The sequence below is a fragment of the Podarcis raffonei genome, chromosome Z, assembly GCF_027172205.1.
Source record: "Podarcis raffonei isolate rPodRaf1 chromosome Z, rPodRaf1.pri, whole genome shotgun sequence".
Taxonomy (NCBI): domain Eukaryota; kingdom Metazoa; phylum Chordata; class Lepidosauria; order Squamata; family Lacertidae; genus Podarcis; species Podarcis raffonei.
The window spans coordinates 501,957-524,456 of NC_070621.1; the positions used below are offsets into that span (position 1 = coordinate 501,957).

At 51.3% G+C, this 22,500-nt stretch overlaps 1 protein-coding gene across 3 annotated transcripts in view; it reads left to right on the forward strand.

The window, feature by feature from the left end:
* Positions 1 to 22,500, forward strand: part of NDOR1 (NADPH dependent diflavin oxidoreductase 1) — a 33,502-nt gene that overhangs the window by 5,545 nt on the left and 5,457 nt on the right. The window contains exons 4-11 of one of the 3 annotated variants that reach the window (XM_053373610.1): positions 1,810 to 1,908; positions 3,715 to 3,816; positions 4,642 to 4,836; positions 6,663 to 6,784; positions 14,196 to 14,416; positions 16,590 to 16,697; positions 16,773 to 16,887; positions 21,937 to 22,083. In XM_053373610.1, coding sequence (XP_053229585.1) covers positions 1,810 to 1,908; positions 3,715 to 3,816; positions 4,642 to 4,836; positions 6,663 to 6,784; positions 14,196 to 14,416; positions 16,590 to 16,697; positions 16,773 to 16,887; positions 21,937 to 22,083 — 1,109 coding nt within the window. Of the gene's footprint in view, positions 1 to 1,809; positions 1,909 to 3,714; positions 3,817 to 4,641; positions 4,837 to 6,662; positions 6,785 to 14,195; positions 14,417 to 16,589; positions 16,698 to 16,769; positions 16,888 to 21,936; positions 22,084 to 22,500 lie in introns of all 3 variants that reach the window. The other 2 variants (XM_053373611.1, XM_053373612.1) reach the window with 2 other exon arrangements.

Below are 22,500 nucleotides of genomic sequence, written 5' to 3' on the forward strand. Positions count from 1 at the left end.
TGGGGAAATCCAGGAAGAATTTGGGAAAACGGGGGGAAATTGGGAGAAAAAGGGGGAAATCTGGTGGGGAAATTGGAAGAAATGGGGAAATCCGGGGGGAAATGGGGAGGAAAAGGGGGAAATCTCCGGGGGGAAATGGGAAAATTTGGGGGGGAAATTGGAAGAAATGGGGAAATCCGGGGGGAAATGGGGAAAAACGGGGGGAAATTGGGAGGAAAATGGGGAAATCCAGGAAGAATTTGGGAAAACGGGGGGAAATGGGGAGGAAAAGGGGGAAATCTCCAGGGGGAAATGGGAAAATTTGGGGGGAAATCGAAAAAAAGGGGGAAATCCAGGGGGAAATGGGGGGAAATGGGAAAATCCAGGAAGAATTTGGAAAAAAGGGGGGGGAATTGGGAAAAAATGGGGAGATCTGGGGGGAAATGGGAAAATTTGGGGGGAAATAAAAAAAATGGGAATATCCGGGGGGGGGGGAGATTGGAAAATCCAGGGGGGAAATTGGGAAAAAAATGGGGAAATCTGGTGGGAAATTTGGGGAAATTTGGGGGGAAATGGGGAAATTTGGGGGGAAATTGGAAAAAAATGGGGAAATCTGGGGTGAAATTTGGGGAAATCTGGGGGAAATTTGGGGGGAAATGGGGAAATTTGGGGAAATCTGGGGGGAAATGGGGAAATTTGGGGGGGAAATGGGGAAATCTGGGGGTAAATGGGAAAATTTGGGAAAATTTGGGGGGAAATGGGGGAAATGGGGAAATTTGGGTGGAAATGGGGAAATTTGGGGGGAAATGGGGAAACCTGGGGGGAAATGGGGAAATCCGGGGGGAAATGGGGAAATCCGGGGGGAAATGGGGAAATCCGGGGGGAAATGGGGAAATTTGGGGGGAAATGGGGAAATTTGGGGGGAAATGGGGAAATTTGGGGGGAAATGGGGAAATCCGGGGGGAAATGGGGAAATCCGGGGGGAAATGGGGAAATCTGGGGGTAAATGGGAAAATTTGGGAAAATTTGGGGGGAAATGGGGGAAATGGGGAAATCCGGGGGGAAATGGGGAAATTTGGGGGGAAATGGGGAAATCCGGGGGGAAATGGGGAAATCCGGGGGGAAATGGGGAAATCTGGGGGGAAATGGGGAAATTTGGGGGGAAATGGGGAAATCCGGGGGGAAATGGGGAAATCTGGGGGGAAATGGGGAAATTTGGGGGGAAATGGGGAAATCCGGGGGGAAATGGGGAAATCCGGGGGGAAATGGGGAAATCTGTGGGGAAATGGGGAAATTTGGGGGGAAATGGGGAAATGTGGGGGGAAATGGGGAAATCCGGGGGGAAATCTGGGGGTAAATGGGAAAATTTGGGGAAATTTGGGGGGAAATTGGGAGAAAAATGGGGAAATCTCCGGGTGGAAATTGGAAAAAATGGGAAAATCCAGTGGGGAAATTGGAATAAAACGGGGAAATGGGAAAATTTGGGGGGGGGATCGGAAAAAATGGGGAAATCCGGGGGGAAATGGGGGAAAATGGTGGGGAAATGGGGAAATTTGGGGGACAATGGGGAAATTTGGGGAAATTTGGGGGGAAATGGGGAAAATTGGGGGGAAATGGGGAAATTTGGGGGGAAATGGGGAAATTTGGGTGAAAATGGGGAAATTTGGGGGGAAATTTGGGGGGAAATCGGAAAAAATGGGAATATCCGGTGGGGCGATTTGAAAATCCAGGGGGGAAATGGGAAAACCGGGGGAATATTGGGGAAAAAATGGGAAAATCCAGGGAAAATTGGGAAAAATTGAAAAATTGACGTTTCCCCCCCCCCTCCAGGTTCAATTTTGTGGCCAAAAAACTGCACAAGCGTCTTGTCCAGTTGGGCGGCTGCCCGCTGCTCCCGCCCGCCTTGGGGGACGACCAGCACGACTTGGGGTGAGTCTGGATGACCTCCGGGTGCCCCTTTGGGCCCGGGTGGGAAAACATAAAATTATACAGCATTTAAATGGATTTGGGGGGTGTCAACCGGATTTTAATTATTTAAATCGGATTTTTTAAAATTAAAATCGGATTTTTTTTTAATTGAAATGGGGTTTTTATTTCATAAAAATTGGATTTTTTTAAAAAAAATCAGATTTTTAATATATATAAATCTATATATAGATATATAGATATATAGATTTTTTGTATATAAAAATTTTCATTTTCATCAGATTTTTAAAAATTTGAACCTGAATTTTTAAATGTTTTAAGATTTAAATCTGAATTTTTACATTTTTAAAAATTTAGATCTGAACTTTTACATTTCTTAAAATTTAAATCTGAATGTTTTTATTTTTTAAAAATTTAAATCTGAGTTTTTAAATTCAAATCGGATTTCTTTTTCATTCAGAACATTGGGCCCGGGTGGGAAAACGTAAAATTTTACAGCATTTAAATGGATTTGGGGGGTGTCAACCAGATTTTTATTATTTAAATCGGTTTCTTAAAAAAAATTAAAATTGGATTTTTATTTTAATTGAAGTGGGGTTTTTATTTCATTAAAATTGGATTTTTTAAAAAAAAATCAGATTTTTAATATATATAAATCTATATATAGATATATAGATATATAGATTTTATATATATATAAATTGGATTTTTAAATTTAATATATAAATCAGTTTTTTTTTCCATTTAAATTGGTTTTTTTATTATTTAAATCAGATATTTTTTTAAATTTAAATCAGGATTTTCTTTTTAAGAAAGAAACTGGTTCCCAGTGATTTTTTAAATATATAAATCAGGTTTTTTTTCCATGTAAATCGTTTTTTTATTATTTAAATCGGATTTTTTAAAAATGGAAATCGGATTTTTAATTGGTCTAGTCCGGGTCAGACTAGATGACCGCTGGATCCCTGGCTAGCGGATCTCTGGGAGAAGATTTTTTAAATATATAAATCAGGGTTTTTTTCCATTTAAATTGGGTTTTTTATTATTTAAATCGGATATTTTTTAAAATTTAAATCAGGATTTTCTTTTTAAGAAAGAAACTGGTTCCCAGTGATTTTTTAAATATATAAATCAGGTTTTTTTTCCATGTAAATCGGGTTTTTTATTATTTAAATCGGATTTTTTTTTAATTGAAATGGGATTTTTAATTGGTCTAATCCGGGTCAGACTAGATGACCGCTGGATCCCTGGCTAGCGGATCTCTGGGAGAAGATTTTTTAAATATATAAATCAGTTTTTTTTCCATTTAAATCGTTTTTTTTTTCATTTAACTCGGATTCTTTTTTAAATTTAAATCGGGATTTTAATATATAAATCAGTTTTTTTTCATGTAAATCGGGTTTTTTTATCATTTAAATCGGATTTTTTTTTTTAAAATTTAAATCGGGATTTTCTTCTTAATTGAAATTGGGTTTTTAATTGGTCTAGTCCGGGTCAGACTAGATGACCGCTGGAAGTTTTTTTAAATATATAAATCAGGTTTTTTTCCCATTTAAATCGGGTTTTTTATTATTTAAATCGGATTTTTTTTTCATTTAAATCGTGTTTTTTTTAATTTAAATCGGATTTTTTTGTAATTTAAATCGGGATTTTAATATATAAATCAGTTTTTTTTTAATTTAAATAGGGTTTTTTATGATTTAAATCGGATTTTTTTTTAATTTAAATCGGGATTTTCTTTTTAATTGAAATGGGATTTTTAATTGGTCCGACTAGATGACCGCTGGATCCCTTTCTGTCCCCCTGCAGGCCGGACGCCGCAGTGGATCCCTGGCTAGCGGATCTCTGGGAGAAGATCCTGGCTTTGTATCCTCTTCCTGCTGGCCTGGATATCCTGAGTCCGGATGTTGTGTGCGGTTATTTTGAAATTATTAGAATATTGGACGTGCTAATAAGGATGAATAATAATTCCATCACAAAGTTAATAATAATAATAATAATTCCACCCCAAAATATATGATAATAACAATAATAATCATTCCACCAAAAAATTAATAATAATAATAATAATAATAATAATAATAATAATTCCATCACAAAATAAATAATAATAATAATAATAATAATAATAATAATGTTGCTTAGAGCTGATGTTTGAGAGCCAGGCATCCAACCTATTATTATTATTATTATTATTATTATTATTATTATTATTATTATTTATTTTTTGGTGGACTTTTTATTATTCATATTATCATATATTTTGGGGTGGAATTTTTATTCTTCTTCTTCTTCTTCTTCTTATCATCATTTATTTTTTGGTGGACTTTTTATTATTATTATTATTATTTATTTTCTGGTGGAATTTTTATTATTATTATTATTATTAATAATAATTATTTTTTGGTGGAATGATTATTATTCATATTATCATCATTTATTTTGTGGTGGAATTATTATTATTATTATTATTATTATTATTATTATTATTATTATTATTTGGACGCCTGGCTCTCCATCATTATTATTATTATTATTATATTATTATTATTATTATATTATTATTATTATTATTATTACTATTATTACTATTATTATTACTATTATTAGTTGGACGCCTGGCTCTCCATTATTATTATTATTATTATTATTATTATTATTATTATTAGTTAGACGCCTGGCTCTCCATTATTATTACTATTAATATGATTATTATTTAATTTGCCTTCCTTCCAGCTTGCCCTCCCGCTTCACCTTCCGTTTCCTGGACGACGACGGCGACCAATCGGAGCCCCCCGAACCCGAGCCGGGTCCCCCGTGCGAGGCCCGCCCCTTCCTGGCCCGGGTGCTGACCAATCAGAGGGTGACGTCCCAGTCGCACTTCCAGGACGTCCGGCTGATCGAGCTGGACGTGGCCGGATCCGGGATCCAGTGGGTTTCCCCCTGATATTAATAATATTAATTAATATTAATAATAGGAATAATAAGAAGAAATCCTGATATGGGGAGCTTCTTATTATGTATTATTTTTATTCTGCATTATGTACTGTGTATTATTATGTGTTGTTATTAATATTCTTGCAGGAACTGATAGGGAGCCAGGAATACAAAATTATTATTATTATTAATAATAATAGTAATACATAATATACAACCTCTAATTATTCTGTATTATTATTCTGTATTCTCTATTCTCTATTATTATTACTATTATTATTATTATTATTATTATTATTATTCCAGGAACTGATAGGGAGCCAGGAATACAAATTCAGGTTTCCCCCTGATATTAATAATATTAATTAATATTAATAATAGGAAGAATAATAAGAAATCCTGATTGGAGCTTCTTATTATGTATTATTTTTATTCTGCATTATGTACTATGTATTATTATGTGTTGTTATTAATATTCTTGCAGGAGCTGATAGGGAGCCAGGAGTACAAAATTATTATTATTATTATTATTAATAATAATAGTAATACATAATATACAACCTCTAATTATTCTGTATTATTATTCTGTATTTTTTTTATTTTTTATTATTATTATTATTATTATTATTATTATTCCAGGAACTGATAGGGAGCCAGGAATACAAAATTATTATTATTATTATTATTATTATTATTATTAATAGTAATACATAACATACCACCTCTAATTATTCTGTATTATTATTCTGTATTCTCTATTATTATTATTATCATCATCATTATTTCTCATTTATTTATTTATTTATTTATTTATTTATTTATTTATTTATTTTTGTTATTATTCCAGGAACTGATAGGGAGCCAGGAATACAAAAATAATAATAATAATAATAAAAAAATAATAGAGAATACAGAATAATAATACAGAATAATTAGAGGTTGTATGTTATGTATTACTATTATTATTATTAATAATAATAATAATAGTAATACATAACCTCTAATTATTCTGTATTCTTATTCTGTATTCTTATTCTGTATTCTTATTTTGTATTCTCTATTATTTTTATTATTATTATCATTATTTCTCTATTATTTATTTATTTATTTATTTATTCCTGATAGGGATTCAGGAATACAAAAACAGCATTCAACGTCTAATTATTATGCATATTTACGTATTATTATGCATTATAATGTATTATTTTTATGTAATATTATTATTATTATTATTCCAGGAACTGATAGGCCGCCAGGCATACAAAAAACATAATAATAATAATAATAATAATAATAATAATAATAATAATAATAATTCATAGCATTCAACCTCTAATTATTATGTATTATTATGCAATATTATGCATTATTATTATTATGTATTATTATTATTATGTATTATTATTATTATTATTACTATTACTATTACTATTACTATTATTATTCCAGGAACTGATAAGGCAGCCAGGCATACAATACTACTACTACTACTGCTAATAATAATAATAATAATAATAATAGCGTTCAACCTCTTCTTCTTCTTCTTCTTCTTCTTCTTCTTCTTCTTCTTCTTCTTATTATTCCAGGAACTGATAAGGCAGCCAGGCATACAATACTACTACTACTTCTAATAATAATAATAATAATAATAATAATAATAATACATAATAATAATGCATAATATTGCATAATAATACATAATAATTAGAGGTTGAATGCTATGAATTATTATTATTATTATTATTATTATTATTATTATTATCATTATTATTATTATTATTATTATTATTAATCCCGCTCCGCGCTACATTTCCCCCCAGGGCCGCCGCCGGCGACGTCGCCATGGTCGCCCCTAGCAACGCCCCGGAAGACGTCGCCCTCTTCTGCCGCCTCCTGAACCTGGATCCAGAACGGCGCTTTGTGGTCCAGCCGGCCGAGGAAGGTGCGGGTTCGAGTTTGGGGTCTCGGTGCTACGGTTCCCAGCGACTGGTTTGAGCGCTACGTTTCCCAGCGCCTGGTTTCCAGCATCTGGTTCCCAGCGCCTGGTTTTGAGCGCTACGTTTCCCAGCGCCTGGTTTCCAGTATCTGGTTCCCAGCGCCTGGTTTCCAGTATCTGGTTCCCAGCGCCTGGTTTTGAGCGCTACGTTTCCCAGCGCCTGGTTTCCAGTATCTGGTTCCCAGCGCCTGGTTTGAGCGCCATGGTTCCCAGTGCCACAGTTCCCAGCGCCTGGTTTCTAGCGCCATGGTTCCCAGTGCCACGGTTCCCAGTGCCAGAGTTCCCAGCGCCTAGTTCCCAGTGCCATGGCTCCCAGCGACTGGTTTGAGCGCTATGTTTCCCAGCGCCTGGTTTCAAGCGCCAAGATTCCCAGTGCCACAGTTCCCAGCGCCTAGTTCCCAGCGCCTGGTTTCCAGCACCAGGTTCCCAGTGCCACAGTTCCCAGCGCCTGGTTTCAAGCGCCATGGTTCCCAGCGCCTGGTTTCCAGTATCTGGTTCCCAGCGCCTGGTTTTGAGCGCTACATTTCCCAGTATCTGGTTCCCAGCGCCTGGTTTTGAGCGCTACGTTTCCCAGTATCTGGTTCCCAGCGACTGGTTTTGAGCACTACGTTTCCCAGTATCTGGTTCCCAGCGCCTGGTTTTGAGCGCTACGTTTCCCAGCATCTGGTTCCCAGCGCCTGGTTTTGAGCGCTACGTTTCCCAGTATCTGGTTCCCAGCGCCTGGTTTTGAGCGCTACGTTTCCCAGTATCTGGTTCCCAGCGCCTAGTTTTGCGCGCTACCTTTCCCAGCATCTGGTTACCAGCGCCTGGTTTCGAGCACTATGTTTCCCAGCGCCTGGTTTCCAGCATCTGGTTCCCAGCGCCTGGTTTCGAGCGCTACGTTTCCCAGCGCCTGGTTTCCAGTATCTGGTTCCCAGCGCCTGGTTTCCAGTATCTGGTTCCCAGCGCCTGGTTTTGGGCGCTACGTTTCCCAGCGCCTGGTTCCCAGTGCTAAGGTTCCCAGCGCCTGGTTTCGTGCGCCAAGATTCCAAGTGCCACAGTTCCCAGTGCCACAGTTCCCAGCGCCGGGTTCCCAAGGCCTAGTTCCCAGTGCCATGGCTCCCAGCGCCTGGTTTGAGCGCTACGTTTCCCAGCGCCTGGTTTGAGCGCTACGTTTCCCAGTGCCTGGTTTGAGCGCTACGTTTCCCAACGCCTGGTTTCCAGCATCTGGTTCCCAGCGCCTGGTTTCAAGCGCCAAGATTCCCAGTGCCACAGTTCCCAGCGCCGGGTTCCCAAGGCCTAGTTCCCAGTGCCATGGCTCCCAGCGCCTGGTTTGAGCGCTACGTTTCCCAGTGCCTGGTTTGAGCGCTACGTTTCCCAACGCCTGGTTTCCAGCATCTGGTTCCCAGCGCCTGGTTTCAAGCGCCAAGATTCCCAGTGCCATAGTTCCCAGTGCCATAGTTCCCAGCGCGTGGTTCCCGGTACCATGGTTTCCAGTGCCACAGTTCCCAGTGCCTGGGTTCTAGTGCCATGGTTCCCAGCGCCTGGTTTTGAGCGCCACGGTTCCCAGCACCCAGTTCCTGGCGCCACGGTTCCCAGCGCCCGGGTCCTGGTGCCACAGTTCCCAGCGCCTGGTTTCGAGCGCCATGGTTCCCAGTGCCACAGTTCCCAGCGCCTGGTTTCAAGTGCCACGGTTCCCAGTGCAACAGTTCCCAGCGCCTGGTTTCCAGTATCTGGTTCCCAGCGCCTTGTTCCCAGTGCCACAGTTCCCAGCACCGAGTTCCCAAGGCCTAGTTCCCAGTGCCATGGCTCCCAGCGACTGGTTTGAGCGCTACGTTTCCCAGCGCCTGGTTTCCAGTATCTGGTTCCCAGCGCCTGGTTTCGAGCGCTACGATTCCCAGCGCCTGGTTTCCAGTATCTGGTTCCCAGCGCCTGGTTTCCAGTATCTGGTTCCCAGCGCCTGGTTTCGGGCGCTACGTTTCCCAGCGCCTGGTTCCCAGTGCTAAGGTTCCCAGCGCCTGGTTTCGTGCGCCAAGATTCCAAGTGCCACAGTTCCCAGTGCCACAGTTCCCAGCGCCGGGTTCCCAAGGCCTAGTTCCCAGTGCCATGGCTCCCAGCGCCTGGTTTGAGCGCTACGTTTCCCAGCGCCTGGTTTGAGCGCTACGTTTCCCAGTGCCTGGTTTGAGCGCTACGTTTCCCAACGCCTGGTTTCCAGCATCTGGTTCCCAGCGCCTGGTTTCAAGCGCCAAGATTCCCAGTGCCACAGTTCCCAGCGCCGGGTTCCCAAGGCCTAGTTCCCAGTGCCATGGCTCCCAGCGCCTGGTTTGAGCGCTACGTTTCCCAGTGCCTGGTTTGAGCGCTACGTTTCCCAACGCCTGGTTTCCAGCATCTGGTTCCCAGCGCCTGGTTTCAAGCGCCAAGATTCCCAGTGCCATAGTTCCCAGTGCCATAGTTCCCAGCGCGTGGTTCCCGGTACCATGGTTTCCAGTGCCACAGTTCCCAGTGCCTGGGTTCTAGTGCCATGGTTCCCAGCGCCTGGTTTTGAGCGCCACGGTTCCCAGCACCCAGTTCCTGGCGCCACGGTTCCCAGCGCCCGGGTCCTGGTGCCACAGTTCCCAGCGCCTGGTTTCGAGCGCCATGGTTCCCAGTGCCACAGTTCCCAGCGCCTGGTTTCAAGTGCCACGGTTCCCAGTGCAACAGTTCCCAGCGCCTGGTTTCCAGTATCTGGTTCCCAGCGCCTTGTTCCCAGTGCCACAGTTCCCAGCACCGAGTTCCCAAGGCCTAGTTCCCAGTGCCATGGCTCCCAGCGACTGGTTTGAGCGCTACGTTTCCCAGCGCCTGGTTTCCAGCATCTGGTTCCCAGCGCCTGGTTTCGAGCGCTACGATTCCCAGCGCCTGGTTTCCAGTATCTGGTTCCCAGCGCCTGGTTTCCAGTATCTGGTTCCCAGCGCCTGGTTTCGTGCGCTACGTTTCCCAGTATCTGGTTCCCAGCGCCTGGTTTTGAGTGCTACGTTTCCCAGCATCTGGTTCCCAGCGCCTGGTTTTGGGCGCTACGTTTCCCAGCGCCTGGTTTCCAGCATCAGGTTCCCAGCGCCTGGTTTTGAGCGCTACGTTTCCCAGCGCCTGGTTTCCAGTATCTGGTTCCCAGTGCCTGGTTTCGAGCGCTACGTTTCCCAGCGCCTGGTTTGGAGCGCTACGCTTCCCAGCGCCTGGTTTCAAGCGCCAAGATTCCCAGTGCCACAGTTCCCAGGGCCGGGTTCCCAAGGCCTAGTTCCCAGTGCCATGGCTCCCAGCGACTGGTTTGAGCGCTACGTTTCCCAGTGCCTGGTTTGAGCGCTACGTTTCCCAACGCCTGGTTTCCAGCATCTGGTTCCCAGCGCCTGGTTTCAAGCGCCAAGATTCCCAGTGCCATAGTTCCCAGTGCCATAGTTCCCAGCGCGTGGTTCCCGGTACCATGGTTTCCAGTGCCACAGTTCCCAGTGCCTGGGTTCTAGTGCCATGGTTCCCAGCGCCTGGTTTTGAGCGCCACGGTTCCCAGCACCCAGTTCCTGGCGCCACGGTTCCCAGCGCCCGGGTCCTGGTGCCACAGTTCCCAGCGCCTGGTTTCGAGCGCCATGGTTCCCAGTGCCACAGTTCCCAGCGCCTGGTTTCAAGTGCCACGGTTCCCAGTGCAACAGTTCCCAGCGCCTGGTTTCCAGTATCTGGTTCCCAGCGCCTTGTTCCCAGTGCCACAGTTCCCAGCACCGAGTTCCCAAGGCCTAGTTCCCAGTGCCATGGCTCCCAGCGACTGGTTTGAGCGCTACGTTTCCCAGCGCCTGGTTTCCAGCATCTGGTTCCCAGCGCCTGGTTTCGAGCGCTACGATTCCCAGCGCCTGGTTTCCAGTATCTGGTTCCCAGCGCCTGGTTTCCAGTATCTGGTTCCCAGCGCCTGGTTTTGAGTGCTACGTTTCCCAGCATCTGGTTCCCAGCGCCTGGTTTTGGGCGCTACGTTTCCCAGCGCCTGGTTTCCAGCATCAGGTTCCCAGCGCCTGGTTTTGAGCGCTACGTTTCCCAGCGCCTGGTTTCCAGTATCTGGTTCCCAGTGCCTGGTTTCGAGCGCTACGTTTCCCAGCGCCTGGTTTGGAGCGCTACGCTTCCCAGCGCCTGGTTTCAAGCGCCAAGATTCCCAGTGCCACAGTTCCCAGCGCCGGGTTCCCAAGGCCTAGTTCCCAGTGCCATGGCTCCCAGCGACTGGTTTGAGCGCTACGTTTCCCAGCGCCTGGTTTCCAGCATTTGGTTCCCAGCGCCTGGTTTCAAGCGCTATGTTTCCCAGCGCCTGGTTTCAAGCGCCTTGTTCCCAGTGCCACAGTTCCCAGCGCCGGGTTCCCAAGGCCTAGTTCCCAGTGCCATGGCTCCCAGCGACTGGTTTTGAGCGCTACGTTTCCCAGCGCCTTGTTCCCAGTGCCACAGTTCCCAGCGCCGGGTTCCCAAGGCCTAGTTCCCAGTGCCATGGCTCCCAGCGACTGGTTTGAGCGCTACGTTTCCCAGCGCCTGGTTTCCAGCATCTAGTTCCCAGCGCCTGGTTTCGAGCGCCAGTTCCCAGCGCTACGCTTCCCAGCGCCTGGTTTCAAGCGCCAAGATTCCCAGTGCCACAGTTCCCAGCGCCGGGTTCCCAAGGCCTAGTTCCCAGTGCCATGGCTCCCAGCGACTGGTTTGAGCGCTACGTTTCCCAGCGCCTGGTTTCCAGCATTTGGTTCCCAGCGCCTGGTTTCAAGCGCTATGTTTCCCAGCGCCTGGTTTCAAGCGCCTTGTTCCCAGTGCCACAGTTCCCAGCGCCGGGTTCCCAAGGCCTAGTTCCCAGTGCCATGGCTCCCAGCGACTGGTTTTGAGCGCTACGTTTCCCAGCGCCTTGTTCCCAGTGCCACAGTTCCCAGCGCCGGGTTCCCAAGGCCTAGTTCCCAGTGCCATGGCTCCCAGCGACTGGTTTGAGCGCTACGTTTCCCAGCGCCTGGTTTCCAGCATCTAGTTCCCAGCGCCTGGTTTCGAGCGCCAGTTCCCAGCGCTACGGTTCCCAGCGCCTGGTTTCCAGCACCAGGTTCCCAGTGCCACAGCTCCCAGCGCCTGGTTCCCAGTGCTAAGGTTCCCAGCATCAGGTTTCGAGCACCACAGTTCCCAGTGCCACACTTCCCAGCGCCTGGTTTTGAGTGCCACGGTTCCCAGCGCCTCGTTCCTGGTGCCATGGTTCCCAGCGCCTGGTTTCAAGCACCACACTTCCTAGCTCCTGGGTCCTAGTGCCACAGTTCCCAGCGCCGGGTTCCCAAGGCCTAGTTCCCAGTGCCACGGTTCCCAGCGCCTGGTTTCGAGCGCTACGTTTCCCAGATTCTGGTTTCCAGCACCAGGTTCCCAGTATCTGGTTCCCAGCGCCACGGTTCCCAGTGCCACAGTTCCCAGCGCCTGGTTTCGAGTGCCACGGTTCCCAGTGCCACAGTTCCCAGCGCCTGGTTCCAGCACCAGGTTCCCAGTGCCACGTTTCCCAGCGCCTGGTTTCGAGCGCCACGGGTCCCAGTGCCACAGTTCCCAGCGCCTGGTTTTCATTATCTGGTCTTCAGCGCCTGGTTTCGAGCGCTATGTTTCCCAGCGCCTGGTTTCGAGCACCATGGTTCCCAGTGCCACAGTTCCCAGCGCCAGGTTCCCAGTGCCATGGTTCCCAGTGCCACAGTTCCCAGCGCCTGGTTCCCAGTGCTAAGGTTCCCCGCATCAGGTTCCCAGTGCCATGGTTTCCAGTATCTGGTTCCCAGCGCCACAGTTCCCAGCGCCTGGTTTCAAGCTCCATGGTTCCCAGTGCCACAGTTCCCAGCGCCAGGTTCCCAGTGCTAAGTTTCCCCACATCAGGTTCCCAGTGCCATGGTTTCCATCACCAGGTTCCCAGTGCTACAGTTCCCAGCGCCTGGTTCCCAGTGCTAAGGTTCCCCGCATCAGGTTCCCAGTGCCATGGTTTCCAGTATCTGGTTCCCAGCGCCACAGTTCCCAGCGCCTGGTTTCAAGCTCCATGGTTCCCAGTGCCACAGTTCCCAGCGCCAGGTTCCCAGTGCTAAGTTTCCCCACATCAGGTTCCCAGTGCCATGGTTTCCAGCACCAGGTTCCCAGTGCTACAGTTCCCAGCGCCTGGTTCCCAGTGCTAAGGTTCCCCGCATCAGGTTCCCAGTGCCATGGTTTCCAGCACCAGGTTCCCAGTGCAACGGTTCCCAGCGCCTGGTTTTGAGCGCCATGGTTCCCAGTGCTACAGTTCCCAGCGCCTGGTTCCCAGTGCTAAGGTTCCCCTCATCAGGTTCCCAGTGCCATGGTTTCCAGCACCAGGTTCCCAGTGCAATGGTTCCCAGCGCCTGGTTTCCAGTATCTGGTTCCCAGCGCCTGGTTTGGAGCGCTACGTTTCCCAGCGCCTGGTTTCAAGCGCCATGGTTCCCATTGCCACAGTTCGCAGTGCTAACGTTTCCAGTGCCATAGTTCCCAGCGCCTGGTTCCCAGTGCAACAGTTCCCAATGCCTAGTTTCCAGCATCTGGTTCCCAGCGCCTGGTTTTGAGCGCTACGTTTCCCAGCGCCTGGTTCCCAGCACCCAGTTCCTGGCGCTACAGTTCCCAGCGCCTGGTTCCCAGCGCCACAGTTCCCAGTGCTACAGTTCCCAGCGCCTGGTTCCCAGCGCCATAGCTCCCAGCGCTACAATTCCCAGCGCCACATTCCCAGCGCTACAGTTCCCATCCCCTATTTCCCAGCGCCATAGCTCCCAGCGCTACAGTTCCCAGTGCCATAGTTCCCAGCGCCTGGTTCCCAGCGCTACAGTTCCCATCACCTATTTCCCAGCGCCTGGTTCCCAGTGCCACAGTTCCCAGTGCCATGGTTCCCAGTGCCACAATTCCCAGCGCCTGGTTTTCATTATCTGGTCTCCAGCGCCTGGTTTCGTGTGCTACGTTTCCCAGCGCCTGGTTTCCAGTATCTGGTTCCCAGTGCCTGGTTCCCAGCGCTACAGTTCCCAGCGCCACATTTCCCATCACCTATTTCCCAGCGCCATAGCTCCCAGCGCTACAGTTCCCAGCGCCTGGTTCCCAGCACCAGGTTCCCAGCGCTACAGTTCCCATCACCTATTTCCCAGCGCCATAGCTCCCAGCGCTACAATTCCCAGCGCCTGGTTCCCAGTGCCACAGTTCCCAGCGCCTGGTTCCCAGCGCTACGGTTCCCATACCTAGTTCCCAGCGCCATAGTTCCCAGCGCCTGGTTCCCAGCGCCCCATTTCCCCTCCCCTATTCCCCAGCGCCTGGTTCCCGCGCTACAATTCCCAGCGCCCGTTTTGAACCCCTCTCTCGCTCCCCCTCAAACCTGACCCCTCCCTTCTCTCCCCGCCAGGCGCCGCGCTACCATTCCCGCTGCCCCAGCCCTGCACCCTGGGGCGCCTGGTGGAGCAGCACCTGGACCTCGCTAGAACTCCCAGGCGCTCCTTCTTCGAACTCGCCGCCCAGCTCTCGCCCGACGCCCGGGAGCGGGAGAAGCTGGCCGAGTTCGCCTCGGCGCCCGGTCAGGAGGAGCTGTACGCCTACTGCCACCGGGTGCGGCGCACGACGCTGGAGGTGGGTGACGCCCGGGAATTGTAGCGCGTGGGGTGCCAGGGGCGGGTGCCCGGTGTTACGGTTGCCAGCGCCTGGTTTTCCGGGTCGGGTTTGGGCGCTACGGTTCCCAGCGCCAGCATGAGACCTGGGAATTGTAGCGCATGCTTTTCGGCGCTGCGGTTCCCAGCGCCCGCGTGAGACCTGGGAATTATAGCGCATGGTTTTGGGCGCTGCGGTTCCCGCGCTATGGTTCCCGGCGCTGGAGGTGCATGAGAACTGGGAATTGTAGCGCATGGGTGGCAGGGGCGGGTGCCCGGTGCTACAGTTCCCAGCGCCTGGTTTTCCGGGTCTGGTTTTGGGCGCTACGGTTCCCAGCGCCGGGCGACACTGGATGTGGGTGATATTTGGGAATTGTAGCGCATGGGGTGCCAGGGGCGGATGACCAGTGCTACAGGGTCTGGTTTTGGGCGCTACAGTTCCCAGGGCCAGCGGGTGCGGCGGGCGACATTGGAGGTGGGTGGGATCCGAGAATTGTAGCGCGCGCGGTGTGGGGGCCACAGTTCCCAGCGCCTGGTTTCCACTGCCACAGTTCCCAGCGCCTAGTTCCCTGCGCTACAATTCCCAGCTCCTAGTTCCCAGCACTACAGTTCCCAGCGCCTAGTTCCCAGCACTACAGTTCCCAGACCAGGTTCCCAGCACTACAGTTCCCAGCGCCTAGTTTCCAGCACTACAGTTCCCAGACCAGCTTCCCAGCACTACAATTCCCAGCACCTTGTTCCCAGCACTACAGTTCCCAGCGCCTAGTTCCCAGCATCAGTTTGCAGCAGTACAGTTCCCAGCGCCTAGTTCCCTGCGCTACAATTCCCAAGGCCTAGTTCCCAAGACCTAGTTCCCAGCGCCTCGTTCCCAGCGCCTAGTTCCCAGCGCTACAGTTCCCAGCGCCCAGTTCCCAGCACTACAGTTCCCAGCGCCTAGTTCCCAGCACTACAGTTCTCAGACCAGGTTCCCTGCACTACAATTCCCAGCGCCTAGTTCCCAGCACTACAGTTCCCAGCGCCTAGTTCCCAGCACTACAGTTCCCAGCGCCTCGTTCCCGGCACTACAGTTCCCAGCGCCTCGTTCCCTGCACTACAGTTCCCAGCGCCTAGTTCTCAGCACTACAGTTCCCAGACCGGGTTCCCTGCACTACAATTCCCAGCACCTAGTTCCTTGCGCTACAATTCCCAAGTCCTTGTTCCCAGCGCCTAGTTCCCAGCACTACAGTTCGCAGCGCCTAGTTCCCAGCACTACAGTTCCCAGACCAGGTTCCCAGCGCTACAGTTCCCAGCGCCTAGTTCCCTGCACTACAGTTCCCAGCGCCTAGTTCCCTGCGCTACAATTCCCAAGGCCTCGTTCCCAGCGCCTGGTTCCCAGCGCTACAGTTCCCAGCGCCCAGTTCCCTGCGCCTAGTTCCCTGCGCTACAATTCCCAAGTCCTAGTTCCCAGCGCCTAGTTCCTAGGACTACATTTCCCAGCGGCTAGTTCACAGCACTACATTTCCCAGCGCCTAGTTCCCAGCACTACAATTCCCAGCGCCTAGTTCCCTGCGCTACAATTCCCAGCGCCTAGTTCCCAGACCAGATTCCCAGCACTGCAGTTCCCAGTGCCTAGTTCCTTGCGCTACAGTTCCCAGACCAGCTTCCCAGCGCTACAGTTCCCAGCGCCTAGTTCCCAGCACTACAGTTCCCAGACCAGCTTGCCTGCACTACAATTTCCAGCGCCTAGTTCCCTGCGCTACAGTTCCCAAGTCCTCGTTTCCAGCGTCAGTTTCCAGCACTACAGTTCCCAGCGCCTAGTTCCCTGCGCTACAATTCCCAAGGCCTCGTTCCCAGCGCCTGTTTCCCAGCACTACAGTTCCCAGTGCCTAGTTCCCTGTGCTACAGTTCCCAGCACCTAGTTCCCAGCACTACAATTCCCAGACCAGGTTCCCAGCACTACAGTTCCCAGCGCCTAGTTCCCAGCACTACAGTTCCCAGCGCCCAGTTCCCTGTGCTACAGTTCCCAGCGCCCAGTTCCCTGCGCTACAATTCCCACGGCCTACAATTCCCAACTCTGCGCTACAATTCCCAACTCTGCGCTACAATTCCCAACCCTGGCGCCCCGCAGCGCCCGCCTGCGCTACAACTCCCATTTCTCTCTCTCTCCCCGGCGCCAGGTCCTGCGCGACTTCCCCCGGACGGCCTCCGCCCTGCCCTGCCGCCTCCTCCTGGACCTCCTCCCTCGCACCCGCGCCCGGTCCTTCTCCCTGGCCTCCTCCCCTCTGGTGAGTCCCGGCGCGGGAGTTATAGTTTCCCTCCCCGCGCTACAGTTCCCGTACTACAACTCCCTCTCCCACCAGGCGCTGCCCGGCCGCATCCAGATCCTGGTGGCCGTCGTGCGCTACCGGACGCGCCTGGCCAAGCCCCGGACCGGGCTCTGCTCCAATTGGCTGGCCTCCCTCGACCCGGCGCAGGGTGAGTTGTAGCGCGGGCGCCGGGTGCAAAAATGCGCTATGTTTCTCCTGTCAATGTGCTAGGCGCCTGCGCTACGTTTCTCCTGTTGGCGCCTGCGCTATGTTTCTCCTGTCAACATGCTAGGCACCTGTGCTATGTTTCTCCTGTCATGCTAGGCGCCTGCGCTACGTTTCTCCTGTCAACATGCTAGGTGCCCACGCTATGTTTCTCCTGGACGCCCGCGCTACGTTTCTCCTGTCAACATGCTAGGCGCCCACGCTATGTTTCTCCTGGGCGCCCACGCTATGTTTCTCCTGGACACCCGCGCTACGTTTCTCCTTTCAACGGGCTGGGCGCCTGCGCTACGTTTCTCGTGTTGGTGCCTGCGCTATGTTTCTCCTGTCAACATGCTAGGCGCCTGTGCTATGTTTCTCCTGTCATGCTAGGCGCCTGCGCTACGTTTCTCCTGTCAACATGCTAGGTGCCCACGCTATGTTTCTCCTGGGCGCCCGCGCTATGTTTCTCCTGTCAACATGCTAGGCGCCCACGCTATGTTTCTCCTGGGCGCCCACGCTATGTTTCTCCTGGACACCCGCGCTACGTTTCTTTCAACGGGCTGGGCGCCTGCGCTACGTTTCTCGTGTTGGTGCCTGCGCTATGTTTCTCCTGTCAACATGCTAGGCGCCTGTGCTATGTTTCTCCTGTCATGCTAGGCGCCTGTGCTATGATTCTCCTGTCAACATGCTAGGCGCCTGCGCTACGTTTCTCCTGGACGCCCGCGCTACGTTTCTCCTGTCAACATGCTAGGCGCCTGCGCTATGTTTCTCCTGTCATGCTAGGCGCCCGCGCTACGTTTCTCCTGTCAACATGCGCCCGCGCAAGGTATCCCATGCCCGGACCTGACGCCCGCGCTACGTTTCTCCTGGCAGGGCCGGGCGCCCGTGCTACGTTTCTCGGGTAGGGCCGGGCGCCCGTGCTACGTTTCTCGGGTAGGGCCGGGCGCCCGTGCTACGTTTCTCGGGTAGGGCCGGGCGCCCGTGCTACGTTTCTCCCCTCCCAGTGCAACTCAAAGTACCTAGACAGCGCTAGACGCATGCGCTACATTTCCCCTGGGAAGCGCTACAAGCCCGCGCTACGTTTCCCATGCCAGCGCTACATTTCCCATGTCAGCGCTATGTTTCCCATGCCAGCGCTACGTTTCCCATGTCAGCGCTACTTTTTTCATGCCAGGCGCCCCTCAAAGTACCTAGGCAGCGCTAGACGCCTGTGCTACGTTTCCCCTGCCAGCGCCCCTCAAAACGCCTAGGCGAGGCTGGGCGCCTGCGCTACGTTTCCCATGTCTGCGCTACGTTTCTCCTGCCAGGCGCCCCCTCAAAGTACCTAGGCAGCACTGGGCGCCTGTGCTACGTTTCCCATGCCAGCGCTACGTTTCCCATGTCTGCGCTACGTTTCCCATGTCTGCGCTACCTTTTTCCTGCCAGGCGCCCCTCAAAGTACCTGGGCAGCACTGGGCGCCCGCGCTACGTTTCCCATGTCTGCACTACCTTTTTCCTGCCAGGCGCCCGCGCTACATTTCCCATGTCTGCACTACCTTTTTCCTGCCAGGCGCCCGCGCTACATTTCCCATACTACCCATCGCCAGGCGCCCGCGCTACATTTCCCATAGTGCCTACTCACCACCAGGCGCCCGCGCTACGTTTCCCATAGTACCTACCCATCACTAGACGCCCGCGCTACATTTCCCATAGTACCCACCCTGAAGTACCTAGGCAGTGCTAGGCGCCCGCGCTACATTTCCCATAGCACCCATCGCCAGGCGCCCGAGCTACATTTCCCATAGTACCTACCCATCACTAGACGCCCGCGCTACATTTCCCATAGTACCCACCCTGAAGTACCTAGGCAGTGCTAGGCGCCCGCGCTACATTTCCCATAGCACCCATCGCCAGGCGCCCGCGCTACATTTCCCATAGCACCCATCGCCAGGCGCCCGAGCTACATTTCCCATAGTACCTACCCATCACTAGACGCCCGCGCTACATTTCCCATAGTACCCACCCTAAAGTACCTAGGCAGTGCTAGGCGCCCGCGCTACATTTCCCATAGTAACTACCCACCACCAGGCGCCCGCGCTACGTTTCCCACAGCACCCACCAATCACCTGGCGCCCGCGCTATGTTTCCCACAGTACCCAGCAATCACCAGGCGCCCGCGCTACGTTTCCCATACTACCCATCGCCAGGCGCCCGCGCTACATTTCCCACAGTACCCAGCAATCACCATACGCCCGCGCTCCATTTCCCCTACTCCCCATCGCCAGGCGCCCACGCTACATTTCCCATACTACCCATCGCCAGGCGCCCGCGCTACATTTCCCATACTACCCATCGCCATTCGCTCGCGCTACATTTCCCATAGTACCTACCCATCGCCAGGCGCCCGCGCTACATTTCCCATACTACCCATCCCCAGGCGCCCGCGCTACATTTCCCATGTCTGCGCTACCTTTTTCCTGCCAGGCGCCCCCTCTAATTACCTGGGCAGCACTGGGCGCCCGTGCTACGTTTCCCATGTCTGCGCTACGTTTTTCCTGCCAGGCGCCCCCTCAAAGTAGCTAGGCAGCACTGGGCGCCCGCGCTACGTTTCCCATACTACCCATCACCTGGCACCCGCGCTACGTTTCCCATACTACCCATCGCCAGGCGCCCGCGCTACATTTCCCACACTACCTACCCATCACTCGACGCCCGCGCTACATTTCCCATAGTACCCACCCTAAAGTACCTAGGCAGTGCTAGGCGCCCGCGCTACATTTCCCATAGTAGCTACCCACCACCAGGCGCCCGCGCTACATTTCCCATAGTACCCACCCTAAAGTACCTAGGCAGTGCTAGGCGCCCGCGCTACATTTCCCATAGTAGCTACCCACCACCAGGCGCCCGCGCTACATTTCCCATAGTACCCACCCTAAAGTACCTAGGCAGTGCTAGGCGCCCGCGCTACATTTCCCACACTACCCATCACTAGACACCCGCGCTACATTTCCCATAGTACCCACCCTAAAGTACCTAGGCAGTGCTAGGCGCCCGCGCTACATTTCCCATAGTAGCTACCCACCACCAGGCGCCCGCGCTACATTTCCCATAGTACCCACCCTAAAGTACCTAGGCAGTGCTAGGCGCCCGCGCTACATTTCCCACACTACCCATCACTAGACACCCGCGCTACATTTCCCATAGTACCCACCCTGAAGTACCTAGGCAGTGCTAGGCGCCCGCGCTACATTTCCCATAGTAGCTACCCACCACCAGGCGCCCGCGCTACATTTCCCATAGTACCCACCCTAAAGTACCTAGGCAGTGCTAGGCGCCCGCGCTACATTTCCCACACTACCCATCACTAGACACCCGCGCTACATTTCCCATAGTACCCACCCTGAAGTACCTAGGCAGTGCTAGGCGCCCGCGCTACATTTCCCATAGTAGCTACCCACCACCAGGCGCCCGCGCTACATTTCCCATAGTACCCACCCTAAAGTACCTAGGCAGTGCTAGGCGCCCGCGCTACATTTCCCATAGTACCTACCCACCACCAGGCGCCCGCGCTACATTTCCCCTAGTACCTACCCAACACCAGGCGCCCGCGCTACATTTCCCATAGTACCTACCCATCGCCAGGCGCCCGTGCTACGTTTCCCATAGTACATACCCACAAGGCGCCTGTGCTACGTTTCCCATAGTACCTACCCACCAGGCGCCCACGCTACGTTTCCCATACTACCCATCGCCAGGCGCCCGCGCTACATTTCCCACACTACCTACCCATCACTCGACGCCCGCGCTACATTTCCCATAGTACCCACCCTGAAGTACCTAGGCAGTGCTAGGCGCCCGCGCTACATTTCCCATAGTAGCTACCCACCACCAGGCGCCCGCGCTACATTTCCCATAGTACCCACCCTAAAGTACCTAGGCAGTGCTAGGCGCCCGCGCTACATTTCCCACACTACCCATCACTCGACGCCCGCGCTACATTTCCCATAGTACCCACCCTAAAGTACCTAGGCAGTGCTAGGCGCCCGCGCTACATTTCCCACACTACCCATCACTCGACGCCCGCGCTACATTTCCCATAGTACCCACCCTAAAGTACCTAGGCAGTGCTAGGCGCCCGCGCTACATTTCCCACACTACCCATCACTAGACACCCGCGCTACATTTCCCATAGTACCCACCCTGAAGTACCTAGGCAGTGCTAGGCGCCCGCGCTACATTTCCCATAGTAGCTACCCACCACCAGGCGCCCGCGCTACATTTCCCATAGTACCCACCCTAAAGTACCTAGGCAGTGCTAGGCGCCCGCGCTACATTTCCCACACTACCCATCACTAGACACCCGCGCTACATTTCCCATAGTACCCACCCTGAAGTACCTAGGCAGTGCTAGGCGCCCGCGCTACATTTCCCATAGTAGCTACCCACCACCAGGCGCCCGCGCTACATTTCCCATAGTACCCACCCTAAAGTACCTAGGCAGTGCTAGGCGCCCGCGCTACATTTCCCATAGTAGCTACCCACCACCAGGCGCCCGCGCTACATTTCCCATAGTACCCACCCTAAAGTACCTAGGCAGTGCTAGGCGCCCGCGCTACATTTCCCACACTACCCATCACTAGACACCCGCGCTACATTTCCCATAGTACCCACCCTAAAGTACCTAGGCAGTGCTAGGCGCCCGCGCTACATTTCCCACACTACCCATCACTAGACACCCGCGCTACATTTCCCATAGTACCCACCCTGAAGTACCTAGGCAGTGCTAGGCGCCCGCGCTACATTTCCCATAGTACCTACCCACCACCAGGCGCCCGCGCTATGTTTCCCATAGTACCTACCCACCAGGCGCCCGTGCTACGTTTCCCATAGTACCTACCCACCAGGCGCCCGCGCTACGTTTCCCATACTACCCATCGCCAGGCGCCTGCGCTACGTTTCCCATACTACCCACCAATCACCAGGCGCCCGCGCTACGTCTCCCGCCCCTGACGCCGCGCTACGTTTCTCCCCCCAGGCGCCGCCCACGTCCCCCTCTGGGTGAAGAAGGGGGCGCTACGGTTCCCGACGGACCCCGAGACGCCCGTGGTGATGGTGGCGCCCGGCACCGGGGTGGCGCCCTTCCGCGCCGCCCTCCAGGAACGCGTAGCGCAGGGGAGGAGAGGTGGGCGCCTGCTCCGATTTGCATGGGCTTTAAATAAGGGGCTGAGTAGAAATAAGACACTATTATTATTATTATTATTATTATTATTATTATTATTACTATTATTATTATTATTATTATTATTATTATTATTATTATTTTAAATAATGGGCGGAGTAGAAATAAGACATTATTATTATTATTATTATTATTATTATTATTACTATTATTATTATTATTATTATTATTATTATTATTATTTTAAATAATGGGCGGAGTAGAAATAAGACATTATTATTATTATTATTATTATTATTATTATTATTATTATTATTAATTTAAATAATGGGCGGAGTAGAAATAAGACATTACTATTATATAGTATATATACTATACTATAAACTATACTAATAACTTTACTGTTATTATATTATTATT